Source organism: Pristis pectinata, chromosome 12 (genome assembly GCF_009764475.1).
Source record: "Pristis pectinata isolate sPriPec2 chromosome 12, sPriPec2.1.pri, whole genome shotgun sequence".
Taxonomy (NCBI): Eukaryota; Metazoa; Chordata; class Chondrichthyes; order Rhinopristiformes; family Pristidae; genus Pristis; species Pristis pectinata.
The window spans coordinates 549,648-568,791 of NC_067416.1; the positions used below are offsets into that span (position 1 = coordinate 549,648).

General features: G+C 45.1%; 1 protein-coding gene across 2 annotated transcripts in view; it reads right to left on the reverse strand.

Moving 5' to 3' along the window:
* The window catches only part of sh3pxd2aa (SH3 and PX domains 2Aa), a 434,682-nt gene extending 424,417 nt beyond the window's left edge, over nt 1-10,265 (reverse strand). For both annotated transcript variants that reach the window (XM_052027259.1, XM_052027258.1), the window contains exon 1: nt 10,009-10,265. In XM_052027259.1, the coding sequence (XP_051883219.1) occupies nt 10,009-10,086 (78 nt within the window). In that variant the 5' untranslated portion in view covers nt 10,087-10,265. The remainder of the gene's footprint in view (nt 1-10,008) is intronic.
* Nucleotides 10,266-19,144: the final 8,879 nt, after the last annotated feature.

Sequence of the window (19,144 nt, forward strand, 5' to 3'; positions counted from 1 at the left end):
GTTCACTCCCAGGAACTTGAAGCTCTCAACCCTCTCGACCTCAGCACCAATGATATAGACAGGTGCATGTACACCGGCCCCTTTCCTGAAGTCAATGACCAGCTCTTATTTTGGTGACATTGAAGGAAAGGTTGTTGTCATGACACCATGTCACTAAGCTCTCTCTCTCCCTCCTGTACTCCAACTCATTGTTATTTGAGATACGGCCCACTACAGTGAAATCATCTGCAAATTTGTAGATGTAGTTAGAGCAGAATCTGGCCACGCAGTCATGAGTATATAAAAAGTAGAGTAGAGGGCTGAGGAAGCAGCCTTGTGGGGCACCAGTGTTGAGAATAATTGTGCTGGAGGTGCTGCTGCCTATCCTCACTGATTACAGTCTGTTGGTCAGGAAATTAAGGATCCAATTGCAGAGGGAGGTGTTCAGTCCCAGGTCTCGGAGTTTGATGATGAGTTTGCTTGGAGTTATAGTATTGAAGGCAGACCTGTCATCAATAAACAATAGTCTAACGTAGGTGTCTTTGCTGTCCAGATGCTCCAGAGATGAGTGGAGGGCCATGAGATGGTGTCCACTGTAGACCTGTTTCGGCAGTGGGTCGAAGTTTTCCAGGAGGTTGGAGTTAATGTGTGCCATGACCAGCATCTAGAAACATTTCGTAATGGTGGATGTCAGAGCCACTGGTCGGTAGTCATTAAGGCATGTTACCTTGTTTTCTTAGGTACCAGGATGATAGGGCTCTTCTTAAAACAGGTTGAAGCAGGAAGAGGTTAAATATGTCTGCAAAAACCCTACCAGCTGATCAGCATAATATCTGAGGACACGGCCAGGGACACGATCTGGGCCAGATGCTTTCCTTGGGGTCACTCTCCGGAAGACTGATTTTACGTCCTAAACGGTGACCACAGGTTCAGTTGCATTGGAGGCTGTCAGGGTGGGTGGTGACAAACCAATGCCCTTCTGTTCAAAATGTGCATAGAATGCATTAAGCTCATCAGGCAGGGATGCGCTGTTGTTGACTGCGCTGCCCGACTTCACTCTGTAGCCCGTTATAGCACGTAAGCCTTGCCACAACTGACGGCTGAACTGGGACTACATTTTAAACTGGTATTGTCTCTTGGCATCTCTGATAGCTTTATGGAGGTCAAATCTCGATTTCTTGTGAAGGTCAGAGTCACCTGATTAGAATGCAGCAGTCCTCAACTTCAGTAGGGAGGGGATCTCCCAGTTCATCCATAGTTTCTGGTTTTGGAACACCCATATTGTCTTCTTTGGTAGATGGTCCTCAACACACTTACTGATAAAGTCCATGATGGTGGTGACATACTCATCAAGGCTGGCAGCTGAGTCTTTGAACAAGGACCAGTCCACTGACTCAAAGCAGTCACATAGTTATGAGTGGTAGAGATTGGGTAGACTGCAGGAAGCAATCCCCCATATCAGAGGTAGATAAAACTGGCAGACAGATTTAGGATAAGGAGGAAGAGTGTGTTCAGGAAAGTTTACTCAGGCAACATATAGAATGCCCTATAGGGAGAGGGCAAAGCTTGACCTACTCTTGGGAAATAGAGCAGGACAAATGACAGGCACGGTAGTGTAGCGGTTAGCGTAACGCTTTACAGCACCAACGACCCAGGTTCAATTCCGGCCGCTGTCTGTAAGGAGTTTGTACATTCTCCCCATGTCTGCGTGGGTTTTCTCCGGGTGCTCCGGTTTCCTCTCACATTCCAAAGACATACAGATTAGGAAGTTGTGGGCACGTTACGTTGGCACCGGAAGCATGGTGACACTTGCGGGCTGCCCCCAGAACACTCTACGCAAGAGATGCACTTCACTGTATATTTCGATGTACATGTGACTAATAAAGATATCTTATCTTACTGAGGTGTCAGTGGGAGAGCATTTTAGGACCAGCAACCATAGTTCTCTTAGTTTTAAATTAGTTATGGAGAGGACTAGATCTGGTCCACAGGTTAAAGTTCTAAATTGGAGCAAGAAAAATTTTGACAGTATTAGACAGGAACTTGCAAAAGTTAATTGGAGTACATTGTTTGCAGGCAAAGGGACATTTGGCAAGTGGGAGGCTTTTAAAAGTGAGATCAAGAGTTCAAGATCTACAAGTTCCTGTTTGAGTGAAGGGCAAGGCTGGCAGGAGTAGGGAACACTAAATGATAAGGGACATTGATGCTCTCGTCAGGAAAAGGGATGCAGCATGGATGCAGCTGGGATCAAGTGAATCCCTGGAGTATAGGGGATGCAGAAGTGTACACAAGAAGGAAATCAGGAGGGCAAAATGGGGGTATGAGATAACTTTGACAGAGAAGATTAAAGAGAATCCAAAGAGATTTTATAAGTACATAGGCCCCTCAGACCAAAGTGGACATCTTTGTATGAAGCCACAGGAGACAGGCGAGGTCTTCAATGAATATTTCTCCTCTGCTTTTACCATGGAGAAGGACATGAAGAAATCAGAACTTGAGGTGGTTGATGAGGATGTCTTAGGGATAGTCCGCATTACAGCACTGAATATCTTGAAGTGCATGAAGGTAGATAAATCTCCAGGGCCCAATCAGGTATATCCAAGAACACTGTCGGAACATAAGAACATAAGAAATAGGAGCAGGAGTAGGCCATCTGGCCCTTCGAGCCTGCTCCGCCATTCAATAAGATCATGGCTGATCTGGCTGTGGACTCAGATCCACTTACCTGCCTTTTCTCCATAACCCTTAATTCCCCTACTGTGCAAAAATCTATCGAATTGTGTCTTAAATATATTTAATGAGGTAGCATCTACTGCTTCACTGGCCAGAGAATTCCACAAATTCACTACTCTCTGGGAAAAGCAGTTTCTCCTCATCTGTCCTAAATCTGTTCCCCCGAATCTTGAGGCCATGTCCCCTAGTTCTAGTCTCACCTACCAGTGGAAACAACCTTCCTGCTTCGATCTTATCTATCCCTTTCATAATTTTATATGTTTCTATAAGATCCCCTCTCATTCTTCTGAATTCCAGCGAGCATAGTCCCAGGCAACTCAATCTCTCCTCATAGGCTAACCCCTCATCTTCAGAATCAACCTGGTGAATCTCCTCTGCACCACCTCCAAAGCCGGTATATCTTTCCTCTCAAGTAAGGAGACCAGAACTGCACGCAGTACTCCACGTGAGGCCTCACCAGTACCCTGTATAGTTGCAGCATAACCTCCCTGCTCTTAAATTCAATTCCTCTAGCAATGAAGGCCAACATTCCATTTGCCTTCTTGATAACCTGTTGCACCTACAAACCAACCTTTTGCAATTCATGCACAAGCACTCCCAAGTCCCTCTGCACAACAGCACGCTGCAACCTTTCACCACTTAAATAACCTGATCTATTTTTCCTTCCAAAGTGGATGACCTCACATTTACCAACATTGTACTCCATCTGCAAGATCCTTGCCCACTCACTTAACCTATCAATATCTCTCTGCAGACTTTTCTACTCAATTTACTGTCATGAGCAAACTTAGATACGTTACTCTCGATCCCCTCTTCCAAATCATTAATGTATATCGTGAACAGTTGCAGGCCCAGTGCCAACCCCTGCGGCACCCTGCTCACCGCTGATTGCCACCCAGAGAAATACCCATTTATCCCAACTGTCTGCCTTCTATTAGTTAACCAATCCTCTATCCATGCTAGAGAAGCTAGAGAAGAAATTGCAGGAGCCCTGGTTGAAATATATGCATTATCATTTGTGACAGGTGAAGTGCCAGCAGACAGGAGGTTGGCTGATGTTATGCCTTTATTTAAGGGCTGCGAAGAAAAACCTGGGAACTGTAAACCAGTAAGCCTAACATCTGTGGTAGGCAAGTTGCTAGAGGGCATTCTGAGGGATAAGACGTACAAGCATTTAGCAGGACAGGTTTTGATTAGGCATAGTCAGGATGGCTTTGTGCATGGGAGATCATGGCTCACAAATTTTATTGTTTTTTTGAAGAATTACCAAGGTTGATGAGGGTAGGTCAGTAGATGTAATCTATATGGTCTTCAACAAGGTTCCTCATGGTAGGCTGCTATGGAAAGTTAGATTGCATGGGATCCAGAGAGAGCTAGCTAATTGGATACACAATTGGCTTGATGGTAGAAAGCAGACAGTGATGGTGGAAGGTTGTTTCTCAGACTGGAAGCCCATGACTTGTGGCGCTCCCCAGGGTTTGGTGCTATACCTATTGCTATTTGTCATCTATATCAATGAATGAAGTGAGAATGTACAAGGCATGGTTAGTAAGACTGGAGATGACACTAAAATAGGTGGTGTTGTTGACAGTGAAGATGATTATCAGGATTCTTGTTCAGTTGAGCCAATGAATAGCAAATGGAGTTTAATTTGGATGAGTGTGAGGTGTTGCATTTTGGGAAGACAAATTAGGTTTGGACTTTCACAGTGAGCAGTAGGACCCTGGGGAGTGTTGTAGAACAGAGGGACCTTGGAGTACAAGTACATGGTTCCCTGAAAGTGACATCACAGGTAGACAGGGTAGTAAAGGCAACTTTTGGCATTCTGGCCTTCATCAGTCAGGGCACTGAGTATAGAAGTTGAGAGGTAATGCTGCGGTTGGTCAAGACATTGGTGAGGATGCATTTGGAATATTATGTTCCATTTTGGTCACCCTGCTGGAGGAAAGATGCCACTAAGCTGGAAAGAATGCAAAGGAGATTTACTAGGATGTTGCTGGGACTCACTTATGGAGAGAGGTTGAGACTTTTCTCATTCGAACATACGAGAATGGGGGTGATCTTATCGAGCTGTACAAAGTCATGAGAGGTGACTTTGTAGAGGTGTACAAAATCATGAGGGGCATAGATAGGGTCAATGCACAGTTTTTTTCCCAGGGTTGTAGAATCAAGAACTAGAGGGCGTAGGTTTAAAATGAAAGCGGAAAAAATTTGATAGGAACCTGAGGGTGGTCAGTATATGGAATGAGCTGCCAGAGGAAGTGGTTGAGGCAGGTACATTGGCAACATTTAAAAGACACTTGGACAGGTACACGAACAGGAAAGGTTTAGAGGGATATGGGCCAAACACAGGCAAATGGGACTAGCTTAGATGGGAACCTTGGTCAGCATAGACCAGTTGGGCCGAAGAGCCTGTTTTTGTGCTGTATGACTCCATGACTGACTTAGAAAACAATAAAGATCCACAAGTACATTTTGAGCTGTAAGATTATAAATGATATTCTTCTTCAGGGATTGATGTTAGGTCCACTGCATATTATCGATATGGATTAGTTGTACAGGGCACAATTTTTAAATTTGTAAAGGAGAATGGGAATCAGAAACATTTGGGAAGTTAAAAAATTGCAGTGATATGGAGAAAAAGCAAGGGAATGACAGTGACTAGTTCTTTCTAACAAGAGCTATCACAGACTCAATGGGTTGAATGGCTTCCGACAATGCTGTAACATATTAGAAACATAGAAAACCTACAGCACAATTCAGGCCCTTCGGCCCACGAAGCTGTGCCGAACATGTCCCTACCTTAGGGATTACTAGGCTTACCCATAGCCCTCTATTTTTCTCAGCTCCATGTACCTATCCAAAAGTCTCTTAAAAGACACTATTGTATTCACCTCCACCACCGTTCCCGGTAGCCCATTCCACGCACTCACCACTCTCCGAGTAAAAAAAACTTACCCCTGACATCTCCCCTATACCTACTCCCCAGCACCTTAAACCTATGTCCTCTTGTGGCAACCACTTCAGCCCTGGGAAAAAGCCTCTGTCTATCTACCCGATCAAAGCCTCTCATCATCTTATACACCCCTATCAGGTCCCCCCTCATCTTCCGTCACTCCAAGGAGAAAAGGCAGAGTTCCAGGCAGCATTCTTGTAAATCTCCTCTGCACCCTTTCTATGGCTTCCACATCCTTCCTATGGCTTCCACATCCTTCCTGTAGTGATGTGACCAGAACTGAGCACAGTATTCCAAGTGGGGTCTGACCAGGGACCTATATAGCTGCAGCATTACCTCCCGGCTCCTAAATTCAATTCCCCGACTGACGAAGGACAATACACCATATGCCTTCTTAGCCACAGAGTCAACCTGTGCAGCTGCTTTGAGCGTCCTAATGGACTCAGACCCCAAGATCCCTCTGATCCTCCACACTGCCAAGAGTCCTACCATTAATACTATACTCTGCCATCATATTTGACCTACCAAAATGAACTTCACACTTATCTGAGTTGAACTCCATCTGCCACTTCTCAGCCCAACTTTGCATCCTATCTATGTCCTGCTGTAACCTCTGACAGCCCTCCAAACTATCCACAACACCTCCAACCTCTGTATCATCCACAAACTTACTAATCCATCCCTGCACTTCCTCATCCAGGTCGTTTATAAAAATCACAAAGAGTAAGGGTCCCAGAACAGATCCCTGAGGTACACCACTGGTCGCCGACCTCCATGCAGAATATGACCCTTCAAAAACCACTCTTTGCCTTCTGTGGGACAGCCAGTTCTGGATCCACACTGCAATGTCCCCTTGGATCCCATCCCTCCTTACTTTTTCAATAAGCCTTGCATAGGGTACCTTATCAAATGCCTTGCTGAAATCCATATACACTACATATACTGCTCTCCCTTCATCGATGTGTTTAGTCTGACAAAAAAAGCTTGAATGCATGATAAACAGTGGAGGATAATGATAGGACACATAGCAAATGAAATATGATTGAGAAATACAAAGCAGTGGGCTTTGTGTAAAAAAGGAGAGGCAATATTATTTCAAAGGCAAAGTTCCAAAGGGGTTGCAGAGAGTCAGTGGTACCTATGCCTAAGTCTTCAAAGTTTGCAAAACAAGCTGCAAAAGCAGTATATAAACATACAGAATCCCAAATGTGAGGAAATTATGTTGAACTTCTGTAAAGCACTGGTCTGGCACAACTGGTTTATTGTGCCCAAATCTAATAACTGAACTTTGGGAAAGATGTGAAGGCCCTTGAGAAGGTGCAGAAAATATTTACTAGAGAGGTCTCAGGGATGGTGGATTTCAGTTGCAGACATGAGAAGCAGAAGCTGTTCTCTTACAGCCAAGGCACATAAAAAGAATTAGAACATAGAACAAATACAGCACAATTCAGGCCCTTTGGCCCACAAAGCTGTGCTGAACATGTCCCTACCCTAGAAATTACTAGGCTTACCCATAGCCCTCTATTTCACTCAGCTCCATGTACCGATCTAACAGTCTCTTGAAAGACCCTATCGTATCAGCCTCCACCACCATTTCCAGCAGCCCATTCCACGCACTCACCACTCTGAGTAAAAAACTTACCCCTGACATCTCCTCTATATTTACTCCCCAGCACCTTAAACCTATGTCCTCTTGTGGTCATCAATTGTTAAAAGACTTAAAATCACAAGTGACATGAACAAAGTAAGAGAAAGAGAAACTGTTTCCAAAGGCAAACTGGTTAAGAACAAGGGCCGGTTTGAAGTGATTAATGGAAGAACCAAAGGAATCACACAAAAAGAGTTGTTATGATCTACAATGGACTACATGAAAGGTTGAATACAGCTTCAAAAAGGAATTGTTAAGTACTTGAGATAAAAAACTGAAGATAAAAATTTTCCAAAGTTAAAAATGAGAACAGAGGAAACCAGCAACATGCAAATTTACAGGAAATGTTAATTCCTGTTGCTGTTCCTCAGGATACCTAGGTCAATAAATGCCATTCAGACATGCACAGACTCCACAAGAACTGGTGTTTTGAATGAATGTCCGTTTCACTAAGCTTGTGCAAAGAAATAACACCCACCAAACCCCAGTGTTCTCAACTTGAAGCAATCAACAAGATCCCTCTACAGAATTCACTGGTTACCAAGTCTGGATCAAGTACAAGTGGGACTCAACAGTAGAAATGTTCCAACGTCTTCTCCATCCAAGACCCATGCCACACCCCACCCTCCATCAATATTCCTCACTCCCTCAATGACCACAGCACTATTCCTAATCTTCACACCCCATCCACAGCTCACCTCCAAACACTGCTCATTAAGCAACTCTACATACCCCTCTCTCATTACCAATCCCTTGATCTGTTCCTTACTCCCTCAGGGCCATCACCACTACCCAAATCCATCTTCCCCTTTAAGAAGAAATCAGAGGCCATTTGGCCCCTTGTGCCTCCCCCATTATTCAATAAGATCATGGCTGATCTTTCACCTCCACTCCCTTTCTCTAGACTACCCCACACTCCACAGCCCCCTTCTCCAGACCCCCATCCCCTCTTCCTGCCATTCCCTTGCACTATCCTCCACAGAACTCCCCCAGACACACCATCCTCCCCATTCCACTCTCATTTCACCAACCCCCTTGGCCCCACCCCCCATCCTGACCAAAAGTCCGCAATCAGTAAGGACAGGCAACAACACTTCCTCCATGATTCTCCTCAACACCGGTGGCCCACAAAGCTGCATCCTCAGCTCCTTACTATACTACACAATGTGGCACTAACTCCATTTACAAGTTTGCAAATGACACCATCGTAGTGGGCCGGATCTCAAACAACAACAAATGGAGTACAGGAAGAAGATGGAGAACCTCATGGCATGGTGTCAAAACAATGATCTTTCCCTCAATGTCAGCAAAATGAAGGATCTGATCATTGAATGCAGGAATCAGGGTGGAGTACAAGCCCCTGTCTGTATCAATAGTGCTGAGGTGGAGGTACTGCACCAACCTTGTGGATGCCACAGCCAAGAAAGCACACCTCAGAAAGTTAAGGAGAATCGGCACTACTCTGACCAATTTTTTTTTACAGATACACCATAGACAACATCCTGTCCAGATGCATCACAGCTTGGTACAGCAACTGTGCTGCCCAAGACTGCAAGAAATTGCAGGGAGTTGTGACCACAGCCCAGTCCATCACACAAACCAGTCTCCCCTCCACTGATTCCAGCTACACTTCCCACTCTTTGGGAAAGCAGCCAATATAATCAAGAACCTTTCCCAACCCCAGTCATTCTCTTTCCTCCCCTCTCCCATTGGACAGAGGATACAAAATCTTCAGAGCATGTACCACCAGGCTACAGGACAGCTTCTATCCTGCTGTTATCAGACTCCTGAACAGACTTCTCGTATGCTAAAAGATGACCTCTCAATCTACCTCATCATGGACTTTGTACTTTATTTGTCTTCCTGCACGGCACTTTCTATGTAACCAAAACACAATATTCTGCATTGTTTTCCCTTCAGTACCTTGATGTACTTATGTATGAAATGATCAGTTCAGATGGCATACAAACAGAGCTCTTCACTGCACCTCTGTATGTAACAATAATAAACCAATACCTTCGCTCACAACCCACTTCCATTCACCTTCGCCCCCTCTCCCTCCCTCCCAGCTGTCCACCCTCACTCCTCCCCCCCCAGTTGTCAACTCTCATCATCCATCCTCTTCCACTCATGCCGGCAGCTCCACACCCTTCCACCTCACTGTCCAATCCTGACCACCACCCTAATACATCCTTGCCATGCACACCATTGCCTAACCTCACCCACCCTCCCCCAACCCCTCACCCACCATCCTCCACCCTCCCCCCACCCACCATCCTCCACCCTCCCTAGCCCCCCACACCATCCTCCACCCTCCGTCCCCCCACCCCCCCTCCCTTCCCTCCCCCACCCACCATCCTCCCCCCTCCCTCCCCCCACCGACCATCCTCCCCCCACCCACCACCTCCCACCCACCACCCCTCACCCACCCACCCACCATCCACCCACCCACCCACCCCCCACCCACCATCCCCCCACCCACCCACCCACCATCCCCATCCCTCGCTCACCTTCTCCTACCCTCCCCCCTCGCTCACCTTCCCCCTTCCCCACCGTCGCCCACCCTCCCCCCTCCCCAGCCTTCCCCTCCTCCGTACTTCCTGCACCCTCACCCACAGACCCGGGGTTCTGCAGCCCTGCTGTCCCGGGGATGCCGATTTCCGCGCCCGCCACTGGCGGCTCCCGAACTCACGTAGTGTTTGCTCGGGTTCCTCCGCTTCTGCACATCCTGGACCCGCACATCAATCGCAGCACGGCCCAGGGGCTGCATCGTGCCGTCTGGCTGCAACTACAGGCGCTTCCCGGCCTCCGATTCCCAGCCCTCGGCGCAGCGTTGCAGGGTCTGTGGGTCGGTCGGTCTCCCCCTTCTCTCTCACTCGCCTTTCTTTCGCTCGCTCTCCGCTTTTCCCTTTCTTTCTTTGGTCTCTCTCACGCGTGCGCGTACCTGGTATCGCGTTTGCCTCACGCTCCGCTGTGGACAACCCACCAGCTGATCGATGCGTCCTTGAGCCAATCAGAAGCCGGACACCAGTACGCTGGCAGTTAATAGCCAATCATACTTCAAACCATGATCGTCAGCCCCACCCCGTCGGCCACGCCCACAGGAAAATGGCGGGACATTTAAAGGGCGCTCGAGCACGCCCGTTGAGAGTGTTTGTTGTTTTCAGGATCAGATCTATCAGCAGATGCGGGTGAGTTCTAGTCAGATCCTTCCTGCATGGTCAGAAGATCAGTCCCAGTGCGCGCTGCCCTGGGAGGACTGCACTGGGAATGAGATGGTCGCCCACCTCTTTGCGGGCTGTGGGTTTGCGAGGAGGGTGTGGCGAAAGATGCAAGGGTCCTTGTCACTGTTCATCCCCAGCAGCTGCGTAACAGAGGATTCTCTGATCGGGCTGTTCCCGGGGACACACACGGAGACGGATGTCAACTGCTGCTGGAAGGTCATCAACTCAGTGAAAGATGCCCTTTGGTCTGCCCGAAGCTTGTTGGTCTCCCAGCACTGCGAGATGTCCATAGGGGAATGCTGCCCACTGGCATATTCCGGGCTGCAGGAGTACGTGCTGAGGGACACACTGAAGCTGGGTGCAGCCAACGCAGGGGCTTGGTGGGGAAGGACTACAGTTTAGGGTTGTTCTGCTACTGGAGAGGGAGGGTTGGGGTCAGGTGAGAAAGCCTCTTAAATATTGTAAATATGGGACTGGGTAGCCCCCAGGGAGCCACACGTGTGGCATCGGTGCTGTGTTTTTTATATAAAAAGGTAACACTAATGGTTGATCTGTACAAGAATGTAAAGGCTTGCACTGTTTTATAATTGTATATAGTTTGTCTTTTATTATGAATGAAGTTTATTTTGGAATAAAAAATGCAGGTGAGTTCTATAGGTGAGGGTGGTGGTTCATTACTAAGTACACATCTCAGTAATAGATGGCATGGTTAACATAGTAAATGAGTGTTTCAGATCTATTTTTGCCAAGGAACAAATTCCTGATGGAATCTCATGACGTAAAGGTGTATGGAGCTGTTGGATGGACTAGAAATGTTAACTGGATGCTTACAGTGGCTAAATTCCTTGGTCCAGATGGGATACATCCCAGGTTGTTGAGGGATGAGAGGATATCTGTAGAGTACCAGTGTAAAATCTTTCAAACACTTCAGGCTTTGAATGTGATGCCTTAGAGCACATTTAACCATGACGCTAGCGAGGCCACAATGAGTTTGTTGTTTGGCTCTGGATATTTGGGGAACAATCTGAAGGAACAGAGTTGCAAACAATTCCAGTGATGATAGTTAAGTTGCTAGACTGCAGAAGCTGGAGTTCTGCTCTAATTCCTTTTACAAATTTGCAAATTATGCCACTTAGAATTCCATAGAACACTACAGCATAGAAAACAGGCCATTCGGCCATTCTAGTCTATGCTGAAACTTTATTCTGCTAGTCCCATTGACCTGCACCCAGTCCATAACCCTTCAGACCTCTCCCATCCATGTATCTATCCAACTTATTCTTAAAACTTGAGAGAGCCCACATTTACCACGTCAGACGGTAGCTCGTTCCACACTCCCACCACTCTCTGAGTGAAGAAGTTCCCCTAATGTTCCCCCTAAACCTTTCCCCTTTCACCCTCTCTCGTACTTATCTCTCTAATCTAAGTGGAAAGAGCCTGCTTGCATTTACTCTGTCTATACCCCTCATAATTTTGTAAACCTCTATTTTATCTCCCCTCATTCTTCTACACTACAAGGAGTAGAGTCCTAACCTGTTCAATCTTTCCCTGTAACTCAACCCCTGAAGACTTGGAAACACTCTGGTAAATCTTCTCTGCACTCTTTCAATCATACTGATATCCTTCCTATAGTTAGGTGAGCAGAACTGCACACAATACTCCAAATTTGGCCTCACCAATGCCTTATACGACCTCACCATAACATCCCAACTCCTGTACTCAATACTTTGATTTATGAATGCCAGGATGCCAAAAGCTTTCTTTACAACCCTGTCTACCTGTGATGCCACTTTCAGGGAATTATGTATCTGAACTCCCAGATCCCTTTCTTACTCCACACTCCTCAGTGCCCTACTATTTACCACGTGTGTCCTACCTTGATTTGCCCTTCCAAAATGCAACACCTCACACTTGTCTACATTAAATTTCATCTGCCATTTTCTGGCCCATTTTTCCAGTTGATTCAGATCCCTCTGCAAGCTTTGAAAGCCTTCCTCGCTGTCCACAATGCCTCCAATCTTAGTGTCATCAGCAAACTTGCTGATCCAATTTACCACATTATCATCAAGATCATTGATATAGACAACAAACAACAATGGACCCAGCACAGATCCCTGAGGCACCACTAGTCACAGGCCTTTAGTCTGAGAAACAAATCATCCACTACCACACTCTGTCTCCTTGCACACTATAGTGGCAATGATGAGACTGAGTACAGGAAGGAACATAGAACAGTACAGCACAGAACAGGTCTTTTGGCCCACAATGTTGTGCTGACATAGCTAATCCCTCCTACCTACAGAATGCCCATATCCCTCCATTTTCCTCTCATTCATGTGCCAATCCAATATCCTCTTAAAAGCCCCCAATGAATTTGCCTCCACCACCCTATCAGGCAATGCATTCCAGGCATCCACCACTCTCTGAGTAAAAAACATACCCCTGACATCTGTTCTGAACCTACCCCCTCTCACCTTAGATGCATGCCCTCTGGTATTGGATCACTCAATAATGGGAAAAAGATATTGCTTGTCCAGTCTATCTATGGCCCTCATAATTTTATATACTTCCAACAGATCAACCCTCAGCCCCCGCTGTGCCCTCCAGAGAAGAGAGCCCAAGTTTGTCCAGCCTCTCCCAAAAGCACATGCCCTCTAATCCAGTCAGCATCCTGGTAAACCTCCTCTGCACCCTCTCTAAAGCCTCAGCATTCTTCCTATAGTGAGGTGACTGGAATTGCACGCAATACTCTAAATGTGGCCTAACCAGAGCTCTATAGAGATGCATCATAACTTCTTGACTCTTATACTCAATACCTCAATTAGTGAAAGCAAGCATTCCATAAGCCTTCTTAACCACCCTATCTACCTGTGTAGCCACTTTCAATGAGCCATGGACTTTCACCCCAAGGTCTCTTTGCTCTTCAACACTGTTAAGGGTCTTGCCCTTAAGAGTGTACTGCCTCTTGACATTAGTCCCACCAAGGTGCAACACCTCACATTTAACCCAGTTAAACTCCATCCACCATTTCTCTGCCCACATCTGCAACTGATCTATATCATGCTGCATCCGTCACCAGTCTTCTACACGATTCACAACTCCACCAATCTTGGTATTGTCTGTCAACTTATCAACCCACCCATCAACATCCTCATCCAGGTCATTTATGTACATCACAAACAGCAGAGATCCCAGTACAGATATCTGTGGAACACCACTACTCACAGGCCTCCAGCCCGAATAAGTCCTTACAACCACCACCCTCTGTCTTCTATGGGCAAGCCACTTCAGGATCCACTCAGCCAATTCTCCACTGACCCCATGCATCCGAACTTTCTTGATTAACCTATTATACGGGACCTTGTCAAGTGCCTTACTGAAGTCCATATAGATGACATTCACAGCTCTACCTTCATCAGTCTCTCTCGTCACCCTGTCAAAAAAACTCAACCACGTTAGTAAGACACGACTTGCCCTGCACAAAGTCATGCTGGCTTTCCCTAATCAAGACATTGGATTCCAGATTCTTGTATATCCTATCTCTAAGAATTTTTTCCAGCAATTTCCCTACAAGTGACATGAGACTCACCAGTCTATAGTTCCCCTGATTTTCCCTTGTTTCTTTCTTAAATAGAGGAACAACATTAGCCACTCGCCACTCCTCCAGGACCTCACCCGTGGTCAAAGAGGACACAAAGATACTAGTCAAGGCCCCAGTAATTTCCTCTCTCGCCTCCTTCAATCAGGAGACGAAGAGCCTAGTGGCATGGTGTCAAGACAACCTTCCCCTCAATGTCAGCAAGATGAAGGACCTGGTAATTGACTTCAGTAAGTGGGGTGGAATACATGCATTTCTGAGTAAGGAGAATGTCATGGCAGTAGTCTGAGATGAAATTACTGAGGGATTGCACAATAAGGCTTTATGGGTAGAGCTGAGAAGTAAAAAGGGGATGAGCACTTTCTTGGGATTGTACTATAGGGGATTGACTATCCCCTGATAGTCAATTAGAAGTCAAGGAATAAATATGCAGAGACATTGCAGAAAGTTGCAAGAATAATATGGTTGTCATAGTAGGGGATTTTAATCTTCCTGATATAGACTGGGACTGAGATAGTGCTAAGGGCTTAGATGGGGTTAAAATTTGTTAAGCATGTTCAGGAAATTTCCTTGGGCAAAATATAGATGACCCTACTAGAAGAGGGCAAAGCTTGACCTACTCTTGCGAAATAGGGTAGGACAAGTGACTGAGGTGTCAGTGGAAGAGCACTTTGGGACCACAATTGTAATTCTTACTTTTAAATTAGTTTTAAAGAGACAGATCTGGTCCACAAGTTCTAACTTGGGTAAGGCAAATTTTGACAGTATTAGACAGAGACTTGCAAAAGTTGAATGGAGTAGGTTGTTTTCATGCAAAAGGACTTCTGCCAAGTGGAAGCCTTTTAAAAGTGAGTTAAGAAGAGTATAAGGTCTGCATATTCCTGTTAAAGTGAAGGACAAGGCTACCAGGAGTAGGGAATGCTGGATAACAAGGCTCTGGTCAGGGGAAAAAAGGAGGCATGGGTCAGGTACAGGCAACTGGAATAGTGAATCCCTTGAGGAGTATAGAGGATGCAGGAGTATACTCGGAAATCAGACAGGCAAAATGGGGGCATGTGATAGCTTTTGCAGAGAAGATTAAGGAGAATCCAAAGAGATTGTGTAAGTATATTAAGGGGGAAAAAGAGTAACTAGAGAGGGAATGGGACCCCTCAAAGACCAAGTGGATATCTTTGTGTGAAGCTGTAGGAGATGGGTGAGGTCCTCAATGCACATTTTTCCTCTGTTTTTACTGTGGAGAAAACATGAAGACTTCGGAACTTGAGATAGTTAATATGGATGTCTTGGGGATAGTCCACTTTACATCACAGGAGGTGCTGGATGTCTTAAACCATATACAGGTAGATAAATCTCCAAGGCCTGATCAAGTATATCCAAGAACACAGTGGGAATCTAGAGAAATAATTGCGGGATCCCTAGCTGAGATGTATGCAACATCGTTAGTGACGGATGAAGTGCTGGAAGACTGGAGGGTGGCTAACATTGTGCCTTTATATAAGAAGTGCTGTAAAGAAAAACCTGGGAACTATAGACAAGTAAACCTAACATTTGTGTTAGGTAAGTTACTAGAGGGGATTCTGAGGGATATGATTTACATGCATTTGGAAAGATAAGGGTTGATGAGGGATAGTCAGCAGGGCTTTATGCATGGGAGATCATGTCGCTCAAATCTGACTGAGTTTTATGAATAACTGACCAAGAAGGTTGAGGATAGGGTGGTAGATGTGATCTATATGGACTTCAGTAAGGCCTTTAAGGTTCTGCATGGTAGGTTGCCATGGAATGTTAGATCACATGGAATCCAGGCAGAGCTAGCTAATCAGATACACAATTGGCTTGATGGAGAGGGTAATGGAGGAAGGTTGTTTCTCAGACTGGAGGCCCATGACTAGTGGTGCTCCCCAGGGCTTGGCGCATTTTTCTATTTGTTATCTATATCAATGATTTGCATGAGAATGTATAAGGTATGGTTTGCAGATGACCCTAAAAAAGGTTGTGTCGTTCACATTGAAGATGGTTATCAGGATATGCAAAGGGATCTTGATCAGCCGGATAAGTGGGCTGAGGAATGGCAAATGGAGTTTAATTTGGATATGTACATAGTGTTCCTTTTGGGAAGGCAAATGAGGGTAGGTCTTTCACAGTGAACTGTCAGGCCCTGGGCAGTGTTGTAGAACAGAGACCCAGGAGTATAAGTACATAGTTTCCCGAAAGTGATTTTGCAAGGTGATAAAGAAGGCTTTAAGCACTCTGGCCTTCAGTCAGGGCATTGGGTATAGAATTTGGGATGTTGTGTTGCAATTGTATAAGACATTGGTGATGTTGCATTAGGAATATTGTGTTCAGTTTTGGTCACTCTACGATAGGAAAGTTGCCATTAAGCTGGAAAGAGTGCAGAGGAAAGTTACAGAGATATTGCCAGGACCTGAGGGACTGAGTTATGGAGAGGTTGAGCAGGTTGGGAGTTCTTTCATTCAAGCATAGGAGAATGAGAAGTGATCTTCCAGAGGTGTATAAAATCATGAGGGGCCTTGATAGGGTGAAGGCACAGATTTTTTCCCCAGGGTTGTGGAATCAAGAACTAGAGGGCATAGGTTTAAGGGGAGAGATTTAATAGGAACCTGAAGGGCACCTTTTTCACCCAGAGGGTGTTCTGCAGACAGAATGAGCTGCTAGAGGAAGTGGTTAAGGCATAGTTATACAGCACGGATACAGGACCTTTGGCCCAACCAATCAATGTCGACCATGATGCCCATCAGCTAGTCTCAATTTCCTGTGTTAGGCCCATTTCCCTCTCAGCCCTGTCCCTCCATGTACCTATCCAAGTGCTTCTTAAATGATACTACTGTACCTGCTTCAACCTCTTCTTCTGGCAGCTCATTCCACATACTGACCACCCTCTGTGTGAAAAGATTGCCCCTCAGGTCCCTTTTAAAAAAAAAACTAAAGCTGGCATAATCAAACCTAGTCAAGTTTTATGAAAGATAAATTGTGGTTGACAAATTTGCTTGAATTCCTTGAGGATGTGACAGGGAGAGTTGATAGATGGGCACCTGTAGATCTAATGTATTTAGATTTCCAAAAGGCATTTGACAAAGTACCACAGGAGTCTGGTTCATAAATTAAGAGCTTAAGGTATAAGAGGAAGTGCATGACCATTGTTTGGAAACTAGCTGTCACATAGAAAACATAGTTGGAATAAATGAGTCCTTATCAAGCTGGAGGGATGAAACTGGTGGAGTATCCCAGAGATTAGATATTGGCCATCAATTGTTTACTATTTACATTAATGACCTAGAGGAGGAAATGAAATAGCAGATTTCTAAATTTTGTGATTATACAAAAATAGGTGGAAGGGTATGTTATGATGTGAACATTGATTCTGCAACAGAATAGAGATTGAATGATAGGGTGAAAATCCAGTTTAATGTGGAGAAATGAGGGGTCATGCATTTTGGTAAGAAGAATAAAAGGCAGATTATTATTTAAGTGGAGGGGGATTGCGAATGAATGAAGTTCAGAGGGATCTAGGAATTCTAGTGGATGAATCACAAAAAAAATTACAGTTCCAGCAAGTCATTAAAAAGGCAAACGGCATGTTGGCTTTTATTGCAAAGTGGCTGGAGTTTAAAGGTGGGGAAGTTTTGCTGCAATTGTCTAGGTGTTGGTGAGGCTGCACCTGAAATACCGTGCACTGTTTTGACTTCCTTGCCTAAAAAAGGATATAGTAACACTGGAGGCAGTCCGAAGGAAGTTCACCAGGTGAATTCCTGGGATGAGAAGTTTGTCATGCCAAGGGACTAAATAGTTTGAGCCTGTATTCCTTGGACTTTCTCAAATATACAAGATACTAAGGGTAGATATTGATGTGTTTTCACTAGTGGGGGAGTCATGAAAAAGGGGATATGTAATATGATAAATGATAAGGGCCCAATCATTTAAAACAGATACACAGATTTCTTTGAGGGTAGTTTATCTCTGGAATTCTGTCCCAGAGTGTGGTGGAGGCCAGATCACTAGGTATATTTAAGGTGGAGGTAGATAAATATTTGAAAGATTGAAAGTGAGGGTTATAGGGAATGCTACCAACTTAGTCGTGTCAGTGATCAAAGGAGACATTTTATTTGGATTTTTTCAGTGTTAACTGAGGTGAGATGGATGTTGATCTGTAATTTTATTAAATGCTGTGTCGCAATTTTACAAAAGAGGCGGATATCAGAGAGGAAATGGATTCCACTGTGGATGGGAGCTGTAGGAGTGACGCTGTTCCATGAAGGTTTCCTTAGGTTAAAAGACCAGTGCCTAACAGGATATTGTAGGAGCCTGAGAGAAATGAGGAAGGAAATTGCAGAGATCCTATATATATTTCAGGGCACTAAATAGTGGAGTTGTCAGTTGTAAACTAGACATGGTCCCACTTTTAAAAGGGAGACAAAGCTACTGTAGAAATCTAGGCCAGTTAGCTTGACATTTGTGGCACACAAGATTTTAATTTCATATATATGTAGATAAAGGGAAATCTGCACAAATTCCAGTGCCATGACTGTCCTGTAAGCTTTGGAAATTTGAGGACGCAACAAACTCTGTAGTTGAAGAAATGTAATGGAAACAGTGCAGATAGAATTTTTTTAATATTGTACAAAGTAATTCAAGAGAGGTTATTGGAGAAGATTGGCAGTGCAGAATTTGGGAAAGAGAGCAAGCAACCTTAAAACCAAATTCCTTATGGACAGCAGCGGGGATTGAACTCTGATCGCTGGCACTGTAATAGAGTTACGCTAACCCCTAACTACTGTGCCGCCCAAAAACTTTATACAGCACCGTAACAGGCTTTTCCGGCCCAACGAATCCATGCCACCCATTTAAACCCATGTTACCCTACCCATATATCTTTGGAATGTGGGCTCTTATACCTACAGCCCTCCATTCCAGGAAATGTCCTGGTGAATATTACTTTTACTTCTAAAGCTGAATCTCTTCTGCACTCTTTCTATTGCTACCGTATC